Source organism: Gracilinanus agilis, chromosome 2 (assembly GCF_016433145.1).
Source record: "Gracilinanus agilis isolate LMUSP501 chromosome 2, AgileGrace, whole genome shotgun sequence".
In the NCBI taxonomy this organism is placed as follows: Eukaryota; Metazoa; Chordata; class Mammalia; order Didelphimorphia; family Didelphidae; genus Gracilinanus; species Gracilinanus agilis.
The window spans coordinates 314,597,426-314,616,794 of NC_058131.1; the positions used below are offsets into that span (position 1 = coordinate 314,597,426).

At 39.8% G+C, this 19,369-nt stretch overlaps 1 protein-coding gene across 5 annotated transcripts in view; it reads right to left on the reverse strand.

Moving 5' to 3' along the window:
- The window catches only part of RALGPS1 (Ral GEF with PH domain and SH3 binding motif 1), a 549,948-nt gene that overhangs the window by 123,408 nt on the left and 407,171 nt on the right, over positions 1-19,369 (reverse strand). For all 5 annotated transcript variants that reach the window (XM_044664221.1, XM_044664222.1, XM_044664220.1 and 2 more), the window contains exons 8-9: positions 14,910-15,047; positions 9,290-9,383 (exon numbers count right to left, since the gene is read on the reverse strand). In XM_044664221.1, coding sequence (XP_044520156.1) covers positions 9,290-9,383; positions 14,910-15,047 — 232 coding nt within the window. The remainder of the gene's footprint in view (positions 1-9,289; positions 9,384-14,909; positions 15,048-19,369) is intronic.

The following is a 19,369-nucleotide window of genomic DNA, read 5'->3' on the forward strand; positions in this document are numbered from 1 at the left end:
TAAACTACAAATAAGGAAACTGAGGCATGAGGGTGGAGGGGAAATAACTTGAGTGGGATCATCTAGCTACAAGAATTAAGAGCTGGGATTTTGAAGTAAGATCACCCAGCTTCACACCCAGGGACCTTTCTACTATATCATATGGTCTTGTGCCCCCCAAGGGGAGGCTTCCACCTCAAGATTCAAATCCAGGCTCCTATTCCCAGCTTCCAGAGTCCTCTATAATCTGCGCCTCCACCTGCTCCTCAGGGTGATCCTTCCCTGTCTCTTTATTAGCAGTGTTCTCTTATCTATCAAACCACTAAGTTCTTTTGGGTCCTCCTTCTATATCATCCCATTTCTTAAAAGAATAAGCATTTGAATTGTAGCAAAATGGAAGTGACCTTATTTTGTATGTATGGAAGAGAAGTACCTTGAACATGGTAGACACTTAGTAGATGTTTCTTGAATGAATGAATGAATGAATTAGTGAGATAGATATATACTTTTTTTTACTTGAAATGCCCTCTCTCCTCTTTTCCATGTGGCCAGATCCTTCAAAGAACATCTCAAGTCACTTTTCCAGCCCCCATCTTTCCCTCCTCTAATAACACTATCACAATACTATTAATAGTAGGCAGGTAGTCAGTAAACATGTCTGAAGCACCTACTATGTGCCAGGCACGGTGCTAAATACAGGGGGTACAAAGAGAGGCAAAAGGCAATTCCTTGCCCTCCAGGAGCTCGTAGTCTTATGGGGAGGACAGCGAGTCAGTAACTGATCAGCAGAGGGGAAGGCATTAGAAGGAAGAAGGACTGGGAGCACTCCTTAGAGAAGGGGAAATTTTAGTTGAGACTTGAAGGAAGTCTAGGCATGGGGGACAGCCAGTGCAAATGCCTGGAGATGGGATATGGGATATCTTGTTTGAGGGACAGCAAGGAGACCAGTATCCCAGGATTGCAGAGTACATGGCAACCTGGTAAAGCCTCCGAAGACAATGGGTCGAATGAGTTAATATTTGTAAAGTGCTTAGCACCGTGCTTGACACATAGTAGGCATTTAATAAATACTTATTCTCTTCCCCTCGTGTTACCTCGATTAAATGGTAAAACTGGGCTTAGACTCAATCCCTAACTAACTACCCAAATCAGGAACTTTAACTAAAATACCATTTTTGTTGTTGTTGTTGTTCAACCACTTCAGTTGTATCTGACATATCTGAAAATCCTTTTGGGGTTTTCTTGGCAAAAATACTGTAGTGGTTTACTATTTCCTTCTCCAGCTCATTTTACAGATGAGGAAACTGAGGTAGGCAACTGGAGTTAAGTGACTTCCCCAGAATCACATTTCTGAAACTGGATTTAAAGTCAGGTCCTCCTAACACCAGGCCTGATACTCTGTGCCACCTAGCTGCATGCCTCAGTCATCTATTGACCCTAGTTCATTCCTCCTGTCCTTTTCAATGAGTCCAGCACTGGGCTGGCAAACTTCTTCGTCTCCCCAAAACCTGTCTTCATACTTGAGGACTCAAATTTACACACCGATGTTCCCTTGAACAGCTTGTTTCCCAGCTCATCAAACTCAACTTCCATAATCTCTATCTTCACTCCATACTTAGGAATGATAATATCCCTTATCTAACCATTGTCAATAATAATAATAGCAACAACAACAACAATATTTATGTAGAACTTTAAGGTTTGCAAAATATTTTTTATTATCTCATTTGATCTTCATGACAACCCTGGGTTGGAGGTGCTTATTATCCCTATTTTACAGATGAAGAAACTGAGGCAGAGGCTAAATGACTTGTCCAGGGTCACCCAGCCAGTACGTATTGAGGGCACATTTGAACTTGGGTCTTCCTGATTCCAGACCCAGGGCTCTATCTATTGGGTTGCCAGCTGCCATGCCTGACTCTTATAGTATCCATGGCAGCTATTCCAAACCTTTGTGTCTCTCTCCCAAACTCCTACACTATCTCTTCTCTCCCTGTTTTAGTTGAGGACCTGCTTTTCTAAGAAAACAGAGGCCATTTTTTCACGAATTCCTTCTCTCCCAAAATCCACATCTGGAAATCCCCGGCCCCCCTTTTTTTTCATTTCCCTTCCATGTTCTAGTCTCTGATTAAGAAGCCAGCCCTTCTCTTGGCCAAGGTCAATCTTTTTCCTTGCATCTTCCTCTAGAGTCCTCCAGGAGCTTTTCAGTTGAATTCAATGCAATTCAATTTAATTAGTTAATAAAAATTGAATTAAGTGCCTGCTCCATGCAGGTCCTCTACTTGGTGTTGGGACGATAAAGGTGGGGGGAAGGGTCTCTGCCTTTGAAGAGTTTATATTTGACAAGAGGGATAAAGGATCAGGCTGGAACTTGATGAGAAAACAATAGAGGTTGACTCCTCTGCAATTTATGATCTCAGAATGTTGTGTAGAGTACTGAGACCAAATGACTTGTTTGGGATCATACAACTAGTTATGTGTCAGAGGCAGCATTTGAAACCAAGTTTTCTTTATTCTAAGGCCAGGGAGACAAATCATGGCATAAGAGAGAGAGATGATATAGAAGTAGAATGAACAATTCTCTTTAGTAAACAGGACATGGTAGTGATGGGGTTGGGGCTGAGAAAGAGGGGTCAGAGAGAGTGAAGATTCCCCAGGTATTGGAAGGGGCGTCACTGGGAAGAAACAGATTGAGTCTTTCTGGTACTAGAAGGCTGAACTTCCACAAAGGAAAGAACGTAGACTTGCAAATTGTGATTTATGAATCAGAGCTATCCCAAAATGAAATGAACTGTTTCAGGAAGTAGTGAGCCCCCTGTCACTGGTAGTCTTCTGTTAAATGTATTGCAAGAGGTATTCTTTTTCAGATATGGGTTGGACTACATAGGCACTGAGGTCCCTTTTCTCTACTCTGAAATTCCATGATTCTGTCCCTTCCAACTGTGAGATTCTATTGGTATTTGGTCTGCTTTAACTTAACAGGTTCCATATGATGGATGGTCAGAGCCAGGACAACGCCCATTTCTAAGACACTTTAGGGCATACTCAATACTTTCTTCACTATAGGTGATGGAGGTAACAAGGCATGATTTCCATTTGACAGAGAAGAAAACTACAACCCAGAAAGGCAGTGACTTGCTTATGTTCACCCATCACTGAAGCATCAGAGGGAAGCTTGGAACGCGAGTGGCCTCATGGTCAGCTGCTCCTCTCATTTTACCTTCTACTGCCTTGAGCCCTTCTGATGGTGTGTTGTGATGAGCCCTGCCCCCACCAGCCCTACAAAATCTGTGCCAGTGATGGGGATAGAGCCGTGGACTGGCATCTCCAAAATGCCCCCTTCGCAGGAAGAGGCGGTCCTTGGGATAAAATATGAGGCCGGGGGCTTTCTCTGGGACGAGCCACAAGAAGCTGCCTCTGTTCTGTTCACCAGAGAGCCCCACCCTGTTCTTTCCACACTGAGCTTTGATTCCCCCCCTCTCACCCCCTGTTTTCCTTGCAATCAAACTGCCCAAAACACAGACTCAGTAAGCTGTGGGGAAGAAAATGAATGTGTCCTCAGTGGGTGGGTTTCCCACATTAAACAAAACAAAAATCCCTCATGAAAACACAAGCAAACATTACTGTTCAGAATCAACGCTTGGGATTTTTAAACATCCGTCAAATTTTAAATAGTAGTGACTCATGGTTTGCAATATGTCCAAGGATTAGCTCATGGTAAAAAGTATTTATAGACCATTTTCCTTCTTTTCTTTGAAAGGATATTAGAGCTAATGAAAAACTACTGTCCGTGGAACCTTAGTATTGTCACATGAATGGAATATCTTATCCAAGAATGGAAGTGGGGAACATTTGCACAGTGGGGTGCCCTTTCCAGGAATAGTAAATGCCCTTCCCCCCTTCTGTCAAACTAGCTTGCTCAGTGGTAGTTATGATGGCAATAATCAGCCAGGGCTGTCTAGGGTTTGCTGTATGTGAAATTCTCTCTACGGGGAAATAATTGCCAGGTACACACTTGACCAACAGTGTCACCATACAAACTGCTTGCGGTCCAAGAACATTACAGAATGAAAATTAATGAAATCTGTAACCATTCATAAGAAATCAACCTAGCTATTGATTGATGTATTGTCAATACTACACCGTATAGCCAGAAGGACAGTCCACCAAGTCAGTTCAAAGCCAGAGTGAGTGGTAGACAAAGAGCTGGGCTTAGAATGAAAAAGGACAATCATAATAACGAATAATAATATCTGGTGTTTCTGTAAGGCTCAAAGTCAACAAAGCCCTTTCCTTTAGTCTTCATAACCAAGACAGATAGAACAAGTATTATTATGCCCATTTTGTAGATGAGGAAAGTGAAATGATTTGTCCTTGGTAGAAACAGCTAGAGAATGTCAGAGTGGTCACTTGAAGCCGGGTCTCTCTGACTCTGAGCCCAGCATTGTGCCACACATCCTCCCATGTAAGCACGGGACTTAACCTTCCCAGGGTACAGTCTGCTCTTCTGTAAAATGAAGGACTAGTACTAGTTGGTGTCTCAGGTCTCTTCCAGCTCTAAATTCTATATGATTCTTTGAAGAGAAAGCAGGGGTTTGGGGAAGGGGGAAGTGGTTCATAATCACTTTCTGTACTCAAGTATTTGAAGGCAATTATAAGGGATTAGATTTGTTCTGCTTGGCCCCAGAAGACAGAAATAGGAACAAGCAGAGGAAATTACAGGGTTATAGATTTTGGCTCAGCATAAGGGAAAAAAAAGTCAATGATAAGAGATATCTGAAAGTACAACAGGCCCCTTAAAGGACTTCGTTTGAGGTTTTGGAGCCGAGGCCCAAAGTTGTCAGGCATATTGTAAAGGGGATTTATATTCAGGTCCATGCTGTGCTATATGAGTTCTAAGAGCACTTCCAACTCTGAGGTTTAGTACCTTAGAGACAGATCATCTCATTTAATACCTCATTTTATTGATGAAGAATCAGACAGAGATGTGAATCCAAGGTCTTTGCCATTTATTAGCTGTCTGACCTTGAGGAAGTCACTTTCCAATTTAAGACTTCAGTTTCCTCATATGTAAAGGTAAGGGTTTGGTCATGATTTAAGGCCCTTTCTATCTCCAACAGACTATGTATTACTCAGTTGTATTTAATTGTGAACCAAATTGGGCTCCTAAGCAATTAACTCACGCAAAAGATGTGACCAGAAAATATAAAGTTATCCAGTTATCCTGGATATAAGATTACAGGTTTAGAGCTTTAAGGGACCTTAGAGGTTATCTAATCTTACCTTTTTTTTTTTTTTAAACCCTTGTACTTCGGTGTATTGTCTCATAGGTGGAAGATTGGTAAGGGTGGGCAATGGGGGTCAAGTGACTTGCCCAGGGTCACACAGCTGGGAAGTGGCTGAGGCCGGGTTTGAACCTAGGACCTCCTGTCTCTAGGCCTGACTCTCACTCCACTGAGCTACCCAGCTGCCCCACTAATCTTACCTAATTTTACAGATCAAGCAACTGACACCCAGAGGGGTGAACTAACTTGCTCAAGGTTATGCCAATAAAAATGGGAGCTGGACTCAGGCCCTCTGACTCCAAACCCAGGGTGCTTTCCCTTGCACCTTGCTCACTTACCTCAGACACATGCATTAAACCTAATTCTTCAGTGTTACCTCAGACAAAACTCCTAACCAAGTATCTTTTTGCTTCAGAGGTGAGAATGTAGGAATTGTGTCTTTTTTAAAAAACCCTTACCTTCCATCTTAGAATCAATATTAGCTATTGGTTCCAAGGTAGAAGAGTGGTAAAGGCTAAGTCATAGGGGTTATGTGCCTTGCCCAGGTCACACTGCGAGGAAGGGTCTAAGGCCAAATTTGAACCTAGGACCTCTCATCTCTAGCCTGGCTCTCAATCCACGGAGACACCCAGCTGCCCCCAGGAATTGTGTCTTAAAAAGAATTAATGTGGAGTTTCTTGTGACAGTCTGGGACCATTTCTCTGATTCTTCTCTCTGTGTGTGCCCTTTCTTCAAATACCCAACCTCAGAGGCCATAGAGGGTGGTTGGTCCCATGGACTCACATGCACTATTTTTTGTGCAACTTTAGGGACATCCATTCCATTTCCTAAGCTTCAATTTCCCCTTCTCGAAAGCAAGAATATTGGACCTGAGAATTGTTAAATGCCCTTTTAGCTTTAATGTTCTTTGTTCTCAGGTCAGTTGTAGTTTTCATACCTTTTGGTTCTCATTCCATGATTCTATCGTAAACAACGAGAAAACGAGAAGCAACTCTTGTATGTATTCAAACTGACCAAAGGCCACTCAGATTTCAATCAATCCAACTTGGGGCAGAGATCACACATGGAAAATATCTTAGGAAAAGGGGTTCTTATATGAGTTCAGAGTAACAAAAAATTGGGAGCTACCGCAGAAGTATTTTGCAACCTGATTTGCAACCTCAGTCTGTGACCACAACTATCTCCCCCCCCCCCACACACGTGTTCATTCATGTGCACACACATTCACCCTCACATTCTCTCCCAAACATTCATCCTCACACGGACACACACGCATGCCCCTTCTTCCTCTCCCATGCACATGGACGCTCATTCTCTCTCTCTCTCTCTCTCTCTCTCTCTCTCTCTCTCTCTCACACACACACACACACACACACACATATACATGCATTTGCCCTCACATTCTCTCCCATACATTCATCCTCACACAGACACACACATGCCCTCTCCCATGCACATGACACTCATTCACTCACACACATGCATGCACACGCACATACATTCAACCTCACATTTTCATAACATACACATTCTCTCATATTTTCATCTACATATCCTCCTCCTCTGACCCCCCCCCCCACACACACACACATTTACATATTAACACTATCCTCCCTGTACACACTCACGGCCACACATGTCCTCACACTGACACTATGTGAATCTTGGTTTTTTTGTGACCGGCTGAATCTTGTGAACAAAAGTGTTTCAACAGGCTTCACAGCTTGTATTCAGAAGCCAGGAAAATAAATTAACTAGCATTTGGAATGAAACATAATGTCTCTCTGACTCTGTCTTTACTCTGTGCCAGATGATGATTGGGGAGCAATTATCACTGAATTCAGTTTAAGCCATCCAACAGTTATTATGCACCGAAAGCGTATAATACATTGGGCTGAGTACTAGGAACCCAAAGATGGCCCTGGTCTCAATAAGCTGACAATCCAAAAAGAAAAAACCGTAAGAGGAAGATAATCAAGTATGTATGCAAACGGTTGGCACTGAGGAAAAGGTGAGATAAGCACCTCCTGTTGTCTAAGGGGGTGGCTGTAATTTCAGGGAAGGGTTTTGGAAGGGGCAGGCAGCTATGCTGGACATTCTAGGAAGTAAAGCACTTCAGTGGATGGACATGGGTAAGAATTCAGCTCAGGCTTGGGGGGGATGTGTGTGGCAGGAGCAAAGGCATGGAGAAAAGAGGGGAGAGATGAAGAGTGAAAGAGGGAGCAGTAGGGAATAAGACTGGATAGAGAGACTGAGCAACATTATGGGACGCCTCAAATACTAGTCAGTTTACATTTCAGTAAAGCACGAGGGTGTCATGGAAGATATTAAGTTATTTAAGATTTTTGCTCTTAGAATTAGGCTATTACACCAATGATAAAAGGTTAAGTGATGACACCTCCTGTTCACAAATAAACTTTTCAGAAAAGGGCCTGTGAATGCTGAAAGCAAAAAGCGTGTGTGTGTGTGTGTGTGTGTGTGTGTGTGTGTGTGTGTGTGTGTGTGTGTGTTTGTGGGGGGCAAAAGTGACTTTTAACTCACACAAAGAAGACAATCACCTAGAGAGGCAGATTTCATATTAATAACTCATATACAGCACCTTGAGGTTGGCAAAGCCTTGACCTTACAACTCTGTGAGGCAGGTATTACACATATTATCCCCATTAATACATAAGGAAGCTGAGGCTCAGAAAGAATAAGTGACTTGCACAACCTTACATAATTAGCAAATATCAAAATGGGAATCTGAACATAGGCCATCAAGTTTCTATTCTTTGCTGCTTCTCAATATAATAGAGAACAGCTTAACAAGCAGAGTTGCACATCAGTGGAATGGGCTGACCCCCAAGGTAGTGAGTTCCCCATCACTTCAAATGCCAAAATAGAAGCTATTAGGAATTTGTAGAGTTGGCAGGAGATTTCCTTGCTTTAAGGAAATTTCCAGCTCTGAAACTTTATAGTTACAGTGCTTTTCAATCACACACGATATCTCAAGAACCCTCAGTTTCTTTTCTTTTCATGGAGTGAAGTAATATCGAGCTGCAAAAAGAGCCACCTTTTCTTCCTTGCTGTTATCTGGCTTTTTCCCTTTTCTTTTATTCCTCTACTGATCTCTTGCCAACCTGCTTTTCTTTTCTTTCCCCAACTCCTTCTGTCTCTTTATCATCAAAGCCCTTACTTACTTCTCAAAGCCTACTTCCCCCACTTGCTCACTACTTCTTCTAGCACTTCATTAAAACCAAATACAGTTTTCAAGGGTGACAATCCTATTGTTGCACGTCCTGGACAACAAAGACCCCTTAAAACATCCTTCAATGAAATATCTCAAAATATCTCACCTAGTGAGAAGACCCAAAGCACATCACAAAATGAGACAGAATAAGGTTTGTTACTCAATGAGGCATCTTTGTACCATGTCAACCAATGAAAAGACTTGTCACGCAATATGACAGACCAAGATAAGAAACAGAATAAACATGTAGTCTTACAGGATTAGATGATCCAAGACATATTAGCCAATGAAATATCTCAAATCATTTAGATGAAAAACAGCAAATTGTTATCCAAAGGGATATCCTGAGACATGTATGACAAACATCTTGAGTCATGTCAATTAAGGAAACAAACCAAGTTCTGTGTGTCACCCAACGAGACGTCCTAAGATTTGTTACCCAATTAGACATTTTGAAATTAGTTACTAAATCCAGAGCAATATCACCCAATGAAATTGGTGTAGTAAACCGTCTCCCCATCCCAACCTTCAAATTGTAAGAAAATATATTTGAAGTCAAAGCCAGCCAAATGTGGTGGTTTAGTGTTTATAGTATTAGCTTTCCATTTTCTTTTCACACTTGCTAGACTATAAATTTGATGGCTCATTTGGGGGTTCCTTGACTCAAAGCTGTCCTGGGGTAAGAAATGAGAGATGGTTTTAGATCACAGTGGAGTCTCTCGGATCCCAGGTAGCAATCACCCACCATGACACAAAGATCTAGTGGGCCAATTCCTATCAGATTCTGACTTACTTGTAATTGTCATCTTCAACAAACTTCTGAAGCTCCTCAATATAGCGGACAGACTTCAAATACTTTTGCACATGTGGTAATGTTATGAGGTGATCTGTAAAAATCAGAGAAAACTCACTCATTTCAAAGACAAAATTTGTCTCAATTCCTCAAGCATGTATTAAGAGTCTATTGTGAACAAGGTCCTATGAAAGATGCGGGAGAAACACAAAGAAAAAAGAATGTTATTATTTCTTCCCTTAAAGAGGTTATTATCTAAATGAGTAAAAAGCACGTATATAAGTAACTATGATAGGAGGCAGCTGGGTGGCTCAGTAGATTGAGAGCCAAGTCTAAAGACAGGAGGTCCTGGGTTCAAATCTGGCCTCAGACACTTCCTAGCTATGTGACCCTGGGCAAGTCACTTAATCCCCATTGCCTAGCCCTTACTGCTCTTCTGCTTTGGAACCAATACATAGTATTGATTCTAAGAGAGAAGGTAAGGGTTTAAAAAAATAAGTAACTATGACACATGGGAGAGTGAGATAAGTGCAAAAGAGAGGTACAGGCAAAGTGCCATCAGAAATTGGAGAAAAGGCTATTTTTGCATGGGAGGTGGAGAGCTAAAGAGGAAGTATAGGGAGGAAGGACAGGTTTGTGTGGAAGTAGCATCTGAGTTGGGGCTTGATAGAAGGGAAGGGCTTGAAAAGAGAAAGATTTCTAGTGTAGGAGGGGACTGGGTGGTAATGGTGGTGGAAGCCATTATGACATGGAGAGGGAAAGGGGTAGGATAATAATGATACGGTGACAATATATCAATATATATATGTATATAGATTGAAAAATAATGTATAGATAGAGGTAATAATGTAATCTGTTTGGTGCCTCCTAACTGGATTTTATACATTTTTTTCCCTCTCTAGTCTGTCTTGCTATTCTGAAATGTATAGCACAATCAGGGAAGTAACATGGGATAATGTTGGTTTGAGCCAGATTGTGAAGTGCATTGAATACCAGGATCAGGTGTATAAATTTTATTTGATAAGGAATGGGGAAACACTTAAGATTTCTGAGGAGAGGAGAAACATAAACAGTATAATAGAAAGATTGCTCTGGAAGTAGTGTGGCAGGCAAACTATAGAGGGGACAGACCAAAGGCACTTGACTTTCACTAGGGCAAATTAAAATGACATTGTATTTTTTAGCTGTCATATCAGACTACTGACTTAAGTTGATTGTATCAAAATAGACAGTAAGATGGTACAGTGGATAAAATGCTGGCCCTCAAGTCAGGAAAACTTGAGTTCAAATCCAGCCTCAGACACCTATTAACTGTGTGATCCTGAGCAAGTCACTTAACCTCTGCCTGCCTCAGTTTCCTCAACTATAAAAAAGGGGATAAGAACAGCACCTACCATGCATAGTTGTTATGAAGATCAACTGAGATAATATTTGTAAAATGCTTGGCATAGTGCCTGGCACATAAAAGTTACTCTATAAACACTAGCTGTTAATATAGGTATTAGCTTATACTCTACTAAGACCTCCATGTCTTTCTCTCTCATATGCCCTGCAGCTTGTTAGTACAGGCCCCTCATCTTTGGGGAGACGGCCTTGGAAGAAGGTCTGGGGAGGGGCTGAGGCCCAGGTCTCCCTCACTGGAATGGATTCTCTCAAATTTACTTTTTGAGAACCAGGAAAGCCCAATTAGGGAGCACTCTTGATTAGGATCAATGAAAAGTACTGTTTCATGAATTATCAAATAAAAAAAGCTTTCAAAGGCTTATAACTTTCAAAAATAAGTTGGGATCATGTTTTTTAAGAAGTGGATCAAATCAACTCAGCAACGGCATTTGCAAGTTTTTGTTATTTAATAGCTAGTAGAGACACCTTTGCAATGAACACGGAGATATGTCCCCAGAGCTAGGGACTACAGCCTTGGGCCAAAGGCAGCATATTGCAATAGGAAGGAGATCCCAACTGGATTCCTCAAGGCAAGGACTGTCTTTTGTTTTCTTTGTTGCCCCAGCACTTGTAGAATGCCTGGCACGCAGTAAGAGCAGTGGATATATAATATTTATTGACTGATTGACTCAAGAGACCTGTGTACAGCCCTACCAGTTATTAGATGGGTGAAAATCACCTTAGCTGAGACCTTCGGTTTGACACAGCAGCTAGAGTGCTGAGCCTGGTCAGGAAGACCTAAATTCAAATCTGGCCTCAGACACTTACTAGACTTCTGGACAAGTCACTTTAATTTATATCTGCCTCAATTTCCTCATCAGAAAAATAAGGATAATAATAGTGCCTACCTCCCAGGACTGTATGGATATTTGTAAAGTGCTTAAAAGGCACAGCATCTAGTAGGCACTCTATAAATGCTTGCTCTTTTTCCTCTCCTTCTCCTCCATCAAATGGGAATAATGAAATTTGAAAAAGCTACTTGATGGGATTATCAAGAAAGGATCAAATAAGATAGTGAGTATAAAAATGCTTTCCTATCTGGAAGGGTTATATTCCCAGATCTTATTAACTGCCAGCACGGGGAATGGGAAGAGAAGATAGGGACCGTGGGAGATAAGTTTGATCATATAACTTAGGAAAACCCTGTGGAAATTTATCACATATAATTGGTAATTTTTTAAATTTAATATAAGAAAGGGTTACATGTATAAAGTGATATTTTTATACATCTCAACAACAGCTCCACCATTGAACTGTTTGTTTATTTTAAAAAAATGACCTCGAAAACCTGGCATTGCAAATGCTGCTATTTAGAACATTTGCCTCAAAGGGTTTAGGGTTTTGTTTTCTTTCTTACTGGTGCAGGCCTGTACCAAGTCTACTTCTCAGGCAAGCATAGTGTTCCTCTGAATCTAGATTATTTAAGAGTAAACATGAGCTGCATAACTTAATTTTAACTGTCTGATTTGATGATCTTCATAGAGAAGACACAATCATTCTTGGCATCTCTGCTTATTCTGTACTGTCTAGGACCTCTTCTCAGCACCATCACATAAGACTTAAAATACCACACACAACATAACCATTCTCATTTGCTAATCTTCTACTTGTACCCAGAATTTTCTAGTGCAGTCAGGCAACTCTGGAAGAGTAAATTAAAGATCGGGTGCTAATCATCATTGGGAGGTGAGTTTCCTCATCAGGAGTTTCTTCTGCTAATGAAATCACTGGCTAAGGCTCCCTTTTAGGAGCTTGCTGGAGGCAGCTTGAAATAGTTCAGGAAATTTGACTGTTAAAATTTTGGTGTGAACATTTATATCTTATAAATGGGCAAACTACAAATCAGGATTTTATTTACTGCTTTGTTGATTGACTAGACTTTAGAAAGGGATGGAGAAAAGGTATAATAATATGGATCAAATTTAAAGTGTGTCGTGTGTACATTACTTTTTTTTCCAGAGAGCTGCATCCTGGGTATGCCCCTGCCCTAGCTCAATTTTCATGCATTGCCCTAACCCCTAATCAATTTTAAAAGCTCATATTCTTACAGATTCTCAACTTTTAAAGATTCTTCCAAAAAGAGTTCTGGCACTAACTAAGAACAAATAACCAAATAAAGAGGTTATTGGGCTTGGTAGAAGTTGCTAGGTAAATCCAAATTAATTGCTATCGTCACTTGGTTTTCCTATGAATATATTAGGTTGTGTGGCAAACCCAAATTATTAAGGGGATTCCTGTGCAGGTAAAAGTTGTACTAGATGACCTTCAAGAACCATTTTGATTCCAAAATTCTGTGATTGTAAATCTCTCCCTTCCAGTTGCAACATTCTGTTTTTTGTTTTAAATTCTATTTTAAAGCTCCCTCTAACTCTAGAATTATACATTCTATGTTCTAACTTTCTAATGTCTCAGGGTCCCTTCCAGCTCTAACACTGTATAATCCCATGCCACTTTTAGGCTGTGCATATTCCATTCATAAAAGGTAGGATTCTATTAATAAGTTTTTAAATAGGAAAGTTACATAGGAAAAGAAGTTATGAGTAAGTGTCTTGAAGGAAAACAAAGACTAGGTCTCCACTGCACCAAAGAGATCATGGAATCAAAGACTCTTAAAGGCATAAGGGATCTCAGGGGGAATAGAGCCCAATCGCTACTTGAGTGGAAATCCCCTCTCCCTGAAAAGTATTCATCTAGTTTTCACTTAAAGTCCTCTAATAATAGGGGACTCCTTCTCCCCCCAGGGCATTTCAGTCTACTTTTGGAGTGCTCTAATTGGTAGGAAAGCTTTCCTAACAATTATAATGAATGGAAATCAACCTTTCCATAATTTCTACTCAAAAGACCTGTTCTCTCTTGAATCAAGTAGAACAAGTTCTAATCTCCATTTCAGCCCTTCAGGGTCTGCAGAAAGATATTATGTCTTCTCTTCTAAGCCTTCCTTCTTCCAAACTAATTAACCAGACTAACTTCATCTAACATCATCATATTAGCCAATATACCTATGGCAAGGTTTCCAGTCCTTTCACTACTCTCTGGATTAATTCCAGTTTGTCAATGCCTAAATGTGGCACCCAGAGCTGACCACAATCCCCTAATGAATGGTCAAGGTGTAGGACAGCAGGACTGGCTCCTTCTGTGCCAACTTCCCTATGTAATGTTCCCAAGATGGGTCACTCTGGTCCCCAAACATCAAATGAGGTTTGTAGACCTCATGATGTCTCTTATGGGGAATTAAATGAACCAAGTGTGTTCCTTCATTCTTTACTTTTAGACATCTATCCTTAGATTATTTTGTGTCTAACTAAAATCTTCCTGAACAAGATATCCAATGGTAATAGGCAATTATCTGGAATACTGGGGAAATACATACACTGGTTCAAACCCTCCATCTAAGCTTGAGGCCAGGCAGTTAGTTCACTAGTAGTTGTTATGGGGAGGTGAGAAAAGAGAGGAAAACCAAGTTCTGCTCTTTGAAAGGATGTCATTTCCCACATATGTCACCTCTGGGTTAAACTTTAGTGATCATATAGCCAACCCCATCACTTTCAGATAAGGAAACAGAGGCCTACAGAATGAAAGATCACACATCTAGCAAGTGGTTGAGCCAAGATTCAAATCTGGATTTTTTTGTTTCCAAATCTAGTTATCTTTCTACTATCTTTCCACCACAATGCCTTTCCATGATGTCTTGGATATCACCATGGAAGGAGTGAAACCGGCAGCAGTTATCTCTTGTTGGCTTGTCTATGAATTCCTATAGCATCTGCTCCCTTGACTAAAATGAAGATTTATATTGGGTAGGGGAATGTGGAGATGTATATTCGACTTGGATTCAGGAAACCTGCCTGAATTCAAATCTCGGCTGTACCATTTATTATTTATGTGATCCCAGTGCCTCAATTCTCTCATCTGTAAAATGGGGATATTGATTCTTGTCCTGCCTCCCTCACCAAGTTGTTGTAGGTAAAGTTCTTTGTAAACCTTAGAGCTCTATAGAAATGTAAGTAGTGATGATGATGATGATGATGATGATGATGATGATGATGATGGTGATGATGATGGAAGTGGTGAAGGCACAATCTGAAGATTTCTGGTGGGGAAGGTACTTTAGCACACACTTTTTACTGGACTGTTCTGGAGAAAAGAGGTGACTGTTTTGATATTTGAAATCACTAACCGTAGCTACAGGAGACTTGTAAGTCAGCTATTATTCGCAGAATATTGTTCATCTGATTGGATCTTTGTTCATTTTCCATGATGCTTCCTGAAGCTGGGTATGCAGAATCGATATAGATTAAATCCAGAAGATAAATTCCTGAAATGAAATATAAGAACATGAAGTGAGCTACCTTCAGTGCAAAGGGAATGATACCACGGACAGAAACGGAGGGGAACAAAACTTTCCTTGCCTGTCCCACCCTCCTCCCCACCCTACCCTCTGCCCAGCTATTCTAAAAGGCATGTGTGACATGGTTCAAATGCCACTGAAGGAAGTAGGACTTCAGTTCCAATGGTCATTTCTAATTTCAGTCAGTTCTAACCAGTCCATAAACTGGTCCCTTGCAAGAGAGATGTCTGGGCAGCACTAAAAATTAACATCCACTACCAAAAATGTTAGTCAAATTTTAAGTTCAGTAAGTTAGCAGGGAAAAAGTTTTTTGGGCTGGGTCCAACTGAGAAATGCCAGGAAATTTCATCAACCCATGAAAATTGATTTATTTCCTAGACTTTGCTAAATTTATATAAAAGTGCTGCATTTTGTGGAGCTTGACTGTCAGAATCACTCATGCATCCATTCACATGTTTGTTGATTTAACATGTATTTATTGAATACCTAAGATGTGTAAAGCCCTGTGCTGGGTATAGCAGGGCATGTATCCAAATATGGATACGCCATAGTCTACACCCGTAAGGATCTGGCATACTGATAGTATATCAGCTTCTTTGATAGACTAATAGATTTGTGATTTCAGTAAAGTGTGAGTCCTCTCATGACCTTCCATAAAATCCTCTACTGGGAATCTACCCAACATGTCAGCTACCTTCCTTAACATCCTTTACTATTTCTAAGGTACCAGTGAGGCACTTAGGATGTCTATCTCTCTCTTTTTTTAAACCCTTACCTTCTGTCTTAGAATCAATACTGTGTATTGGCTCCAATGCAGAAAAACAGTAAGGACTAGGCAATGGGGGTTAAGTGACTTGCCCAGCCATCCAGCTAGGAAGTGTCTGAGGCTAGATTTGAACCCAGGACCTCTCATTTCTGGGCCTGGCTCTCAAGCCACTGAGCCACCCAGCTGCCCCCCTTACTTAACCCTTATGTTTGGTACATGATCCGCCTATGTACTTTTCTAGTCATACACAATGCCTCTGATGATAACTTTCTTATTGAGTTGCCATATACTTAACATCCATAGCAAATTCTGGCAATCTAAATATAGGGCAAGTCTCCAAATAAAACACTAGAATTTGAAATATTGACATTTTGATTAAAAAATAGCATATGTTTAGCAAAATAAAAATACATTTGGTCTATGTTTAAAGTGAGGTAATGCATGTAAAATGCTTTGCAAATCTTAAAGCTCTAAATAAATGTCAGTTATTATTACTATCATTCCTGTGCCATCTGTATCCTAACAAATTTCTATGGCCTTTTTTTTTTAACAGTACAGTGTATGTTTCCCTTACTTTGCATCATTGTATAGATCATCAACTCAGAGAACTAAAAGTAACCTCTGAGACCATCTAGTTTCGCCTCCTCATCAAAGATGAGATTTGAATCCAGGGCCTCTGATTCTACTACCATCTTGTCTCCCCTGAGGGACTGTTTCCAGATTATTTTTATATAATAATTTATTCAATTATTCCTCAGTCAATGGACCCCTTCCCCCATTTTTAAACCCTTACTTTGCACCTGAGAATCACTAGTTCCAAGGGAGAAGGGCTAGGTAATGAGAGGTTAAATAACTTGCCCAGGGTCACACAGTTAGGAAGTGTCTGAGGCCAGATTTGAACCTAGGACCTCCTGTCTCTAGGCCTGACTCTCAAACCTCTGAGCTACCCAGCTGCCTGTACCCTCCCATTTTTATTATTAAAAATAAAGCAACTACATATACTTTACAGAGGCAGACTTTTTTCTTTTTAAAGATTATTTTATTTCTAAAAACGAGCAAAATGTATTTCTTCCACCTCTCTCCATTTTTGAAAAAGGACAAAGAAAAACAAAATTTCTGTAGTGAATATGCATAGCCAAGCAATACAAATTCTGATATTGATCATGCCTGAAGAAATATGCCTCAGTCTGCACCCTAAATCCATTACCTTTCTGTCAGGAGGTGAATAGCATGTGTCATCCATCATGGGTTCTCTGGGATTGTGGTTGAGATTATTTCATAAATCGGGGCAGCGAGGTGGCACAATGGATGTGGTATGCCTGAAGTCAGGTGGTATACCTGAAGACAGGAAATCTTATCTTTCTGAGTTCAAATCTGGCCTTAGACACTTACTAGCTGCATGACCCTGGGACAGTCACTTAGCCCTATTTGCCTCAGTTTCCTCATCTGTCAAATGAGCTAGAGAAGGAATAGGCAAGCCCTCTAGTATCTTTGCCAAGAAAATACCAATCAGGACCACAGTTAGACAGAACTGAACCACAAAAATCAGAATTCTAAGATATATTAAAGTTGTTTGACTTTAAAATGTTGGTTTTGTATTGACCATTTCCTTATTCTGCTCATTTCACTCTATCATTTTATTCAAGTCTTTCCAAGTTTCTCTGAAACCATTCCTGTCATCATTTCTTACAACACAATACTATCCCATTATACTATACCATAATTTGTTCAGCCATTCTCCAATTGATGGGTAAACCCTTGCTTTCTAATTCTTTACCACCACAAAAAGAGATGCTATAAATATTTTTGACTATATCTATCCTTTTCCTCTTTCTTTGATCATTTTGGGGTCCTTTTTTGTTCTTTTAGTTACATATTTAGAATATAGTCCTAGCAACTGGGGTAAAAGATATCATTAGTTTTGTAACTTTTATTTATATAGTGCCAACTTGCACTCCAAAAAAATTGTACCACTTTAGAGTTCCACTAGCAATGTAAGAGAGTGCCTATATTTCTATAGCCCTGTCAACGCTGGATTTCTATCTCTTTTTCTGTTTTTGTCCATTTAATGGATATAAGATATTATCATAAACATTGTCCTAACATACATTTCTTGATTAAGAAATTTGAGAAATTCCATTTAAAATCACCCTGGATAATATAAAATATTTAGGAATCTATTTGCCAAGACAAAGACAGAAACTATATGAACACAACTACAAAACACTTTCCACACAATTAAAACAAGATCTAAACAATTGGAAAAACATTAATTGCTCATGGGTAAGACAAGCTAACATAATAAAAATGACAATCTTACCCAAATTAATTTACTTATTCAGTGCCATACCTATCAAACTACCAAGAAAACTTTTTAATGAACTAGAAAAAATTATAACAAAGTTCATTTGGAAGAACAAATGATCAAGAATATCAAGAGAAATATTGAAAAAAAATGTGAAGGATAGGGGCCTAACAGTATCAGATCTTAAACTGTACTATAAAGCAGTGGTCATCAAAAAGGCATGGTACTGGCTAAAAGACAGAAGGCAGGATCAATGGAAAAGACTTGGGATAAATGACCTCAGCAAGACAGTATATGATAAACCTAAAGATCCCAGCTTTTGGACCAAAAACTTACTATCTGATAAAAACTGCTAGGAAAATTGGAAAACCATATGGGAGAGATTAGGTTTAGATCAACATCTCACACCCTTCACCAAGATAAATTCATGAGGGATGAATGACAAATATAAAGAAGGAAATTATAAGTAAATTAGGTGAACATAGAATAGTTTACCTGTCAGATCTATGGGAAATGAAAGATTTTAAGACCAAGCAAGAGATAGAGAATATTACAAAATGTAAAATGAATAATTTTGATTACATTGAATTAAAAAGATTTTGTACAAACAAAACCAATACTACCAAAATTAGAAGAGAAGCAACAAATTGGGAAAAAATGTTTATAACAAAAACCTCTGACAAAGGTCTAATTACTAAAATTTATAAGGAGCTAAATCAATCATAAAAAAAATCAAGCCATTCTCCAATTGATAAATGGTCAAGCGACACGAATAGGCAATTTTCAGATAAAGAAATCAAAACTATCAATAAGCACATGAAAAAGTGTTCTAAATCTCTTATAATCAGAAACATGCAAATCAAAACAACTCTGAGCTACCACATCACACATAGCAGATTGGCTAAAATGACAGCAAAGAAAAGTAATAAATGTTGAAGGGGATGTGGCAAAATTGAGACATTAATGTACTGCTGATGGAGTTGTGAAGTGATCCAACCATTCTGGAAGGCAATTTGGAACTATGCTCAAAGAGCATTAAAAGACTGCCTTCCCTTTGATCCAGCCATACCACTGCTGGGTTTATACCTCAAAGAGATAAGAAGGAAAAAGACTTATACAAAAATATTTATAGCCATGCTCTTTGTGGGGCAAAAAAATGGAAAATGAGGGGATGCCCTTTGATTGGGGAATGGCTGAACAAATTGTGGTATCTGTTGG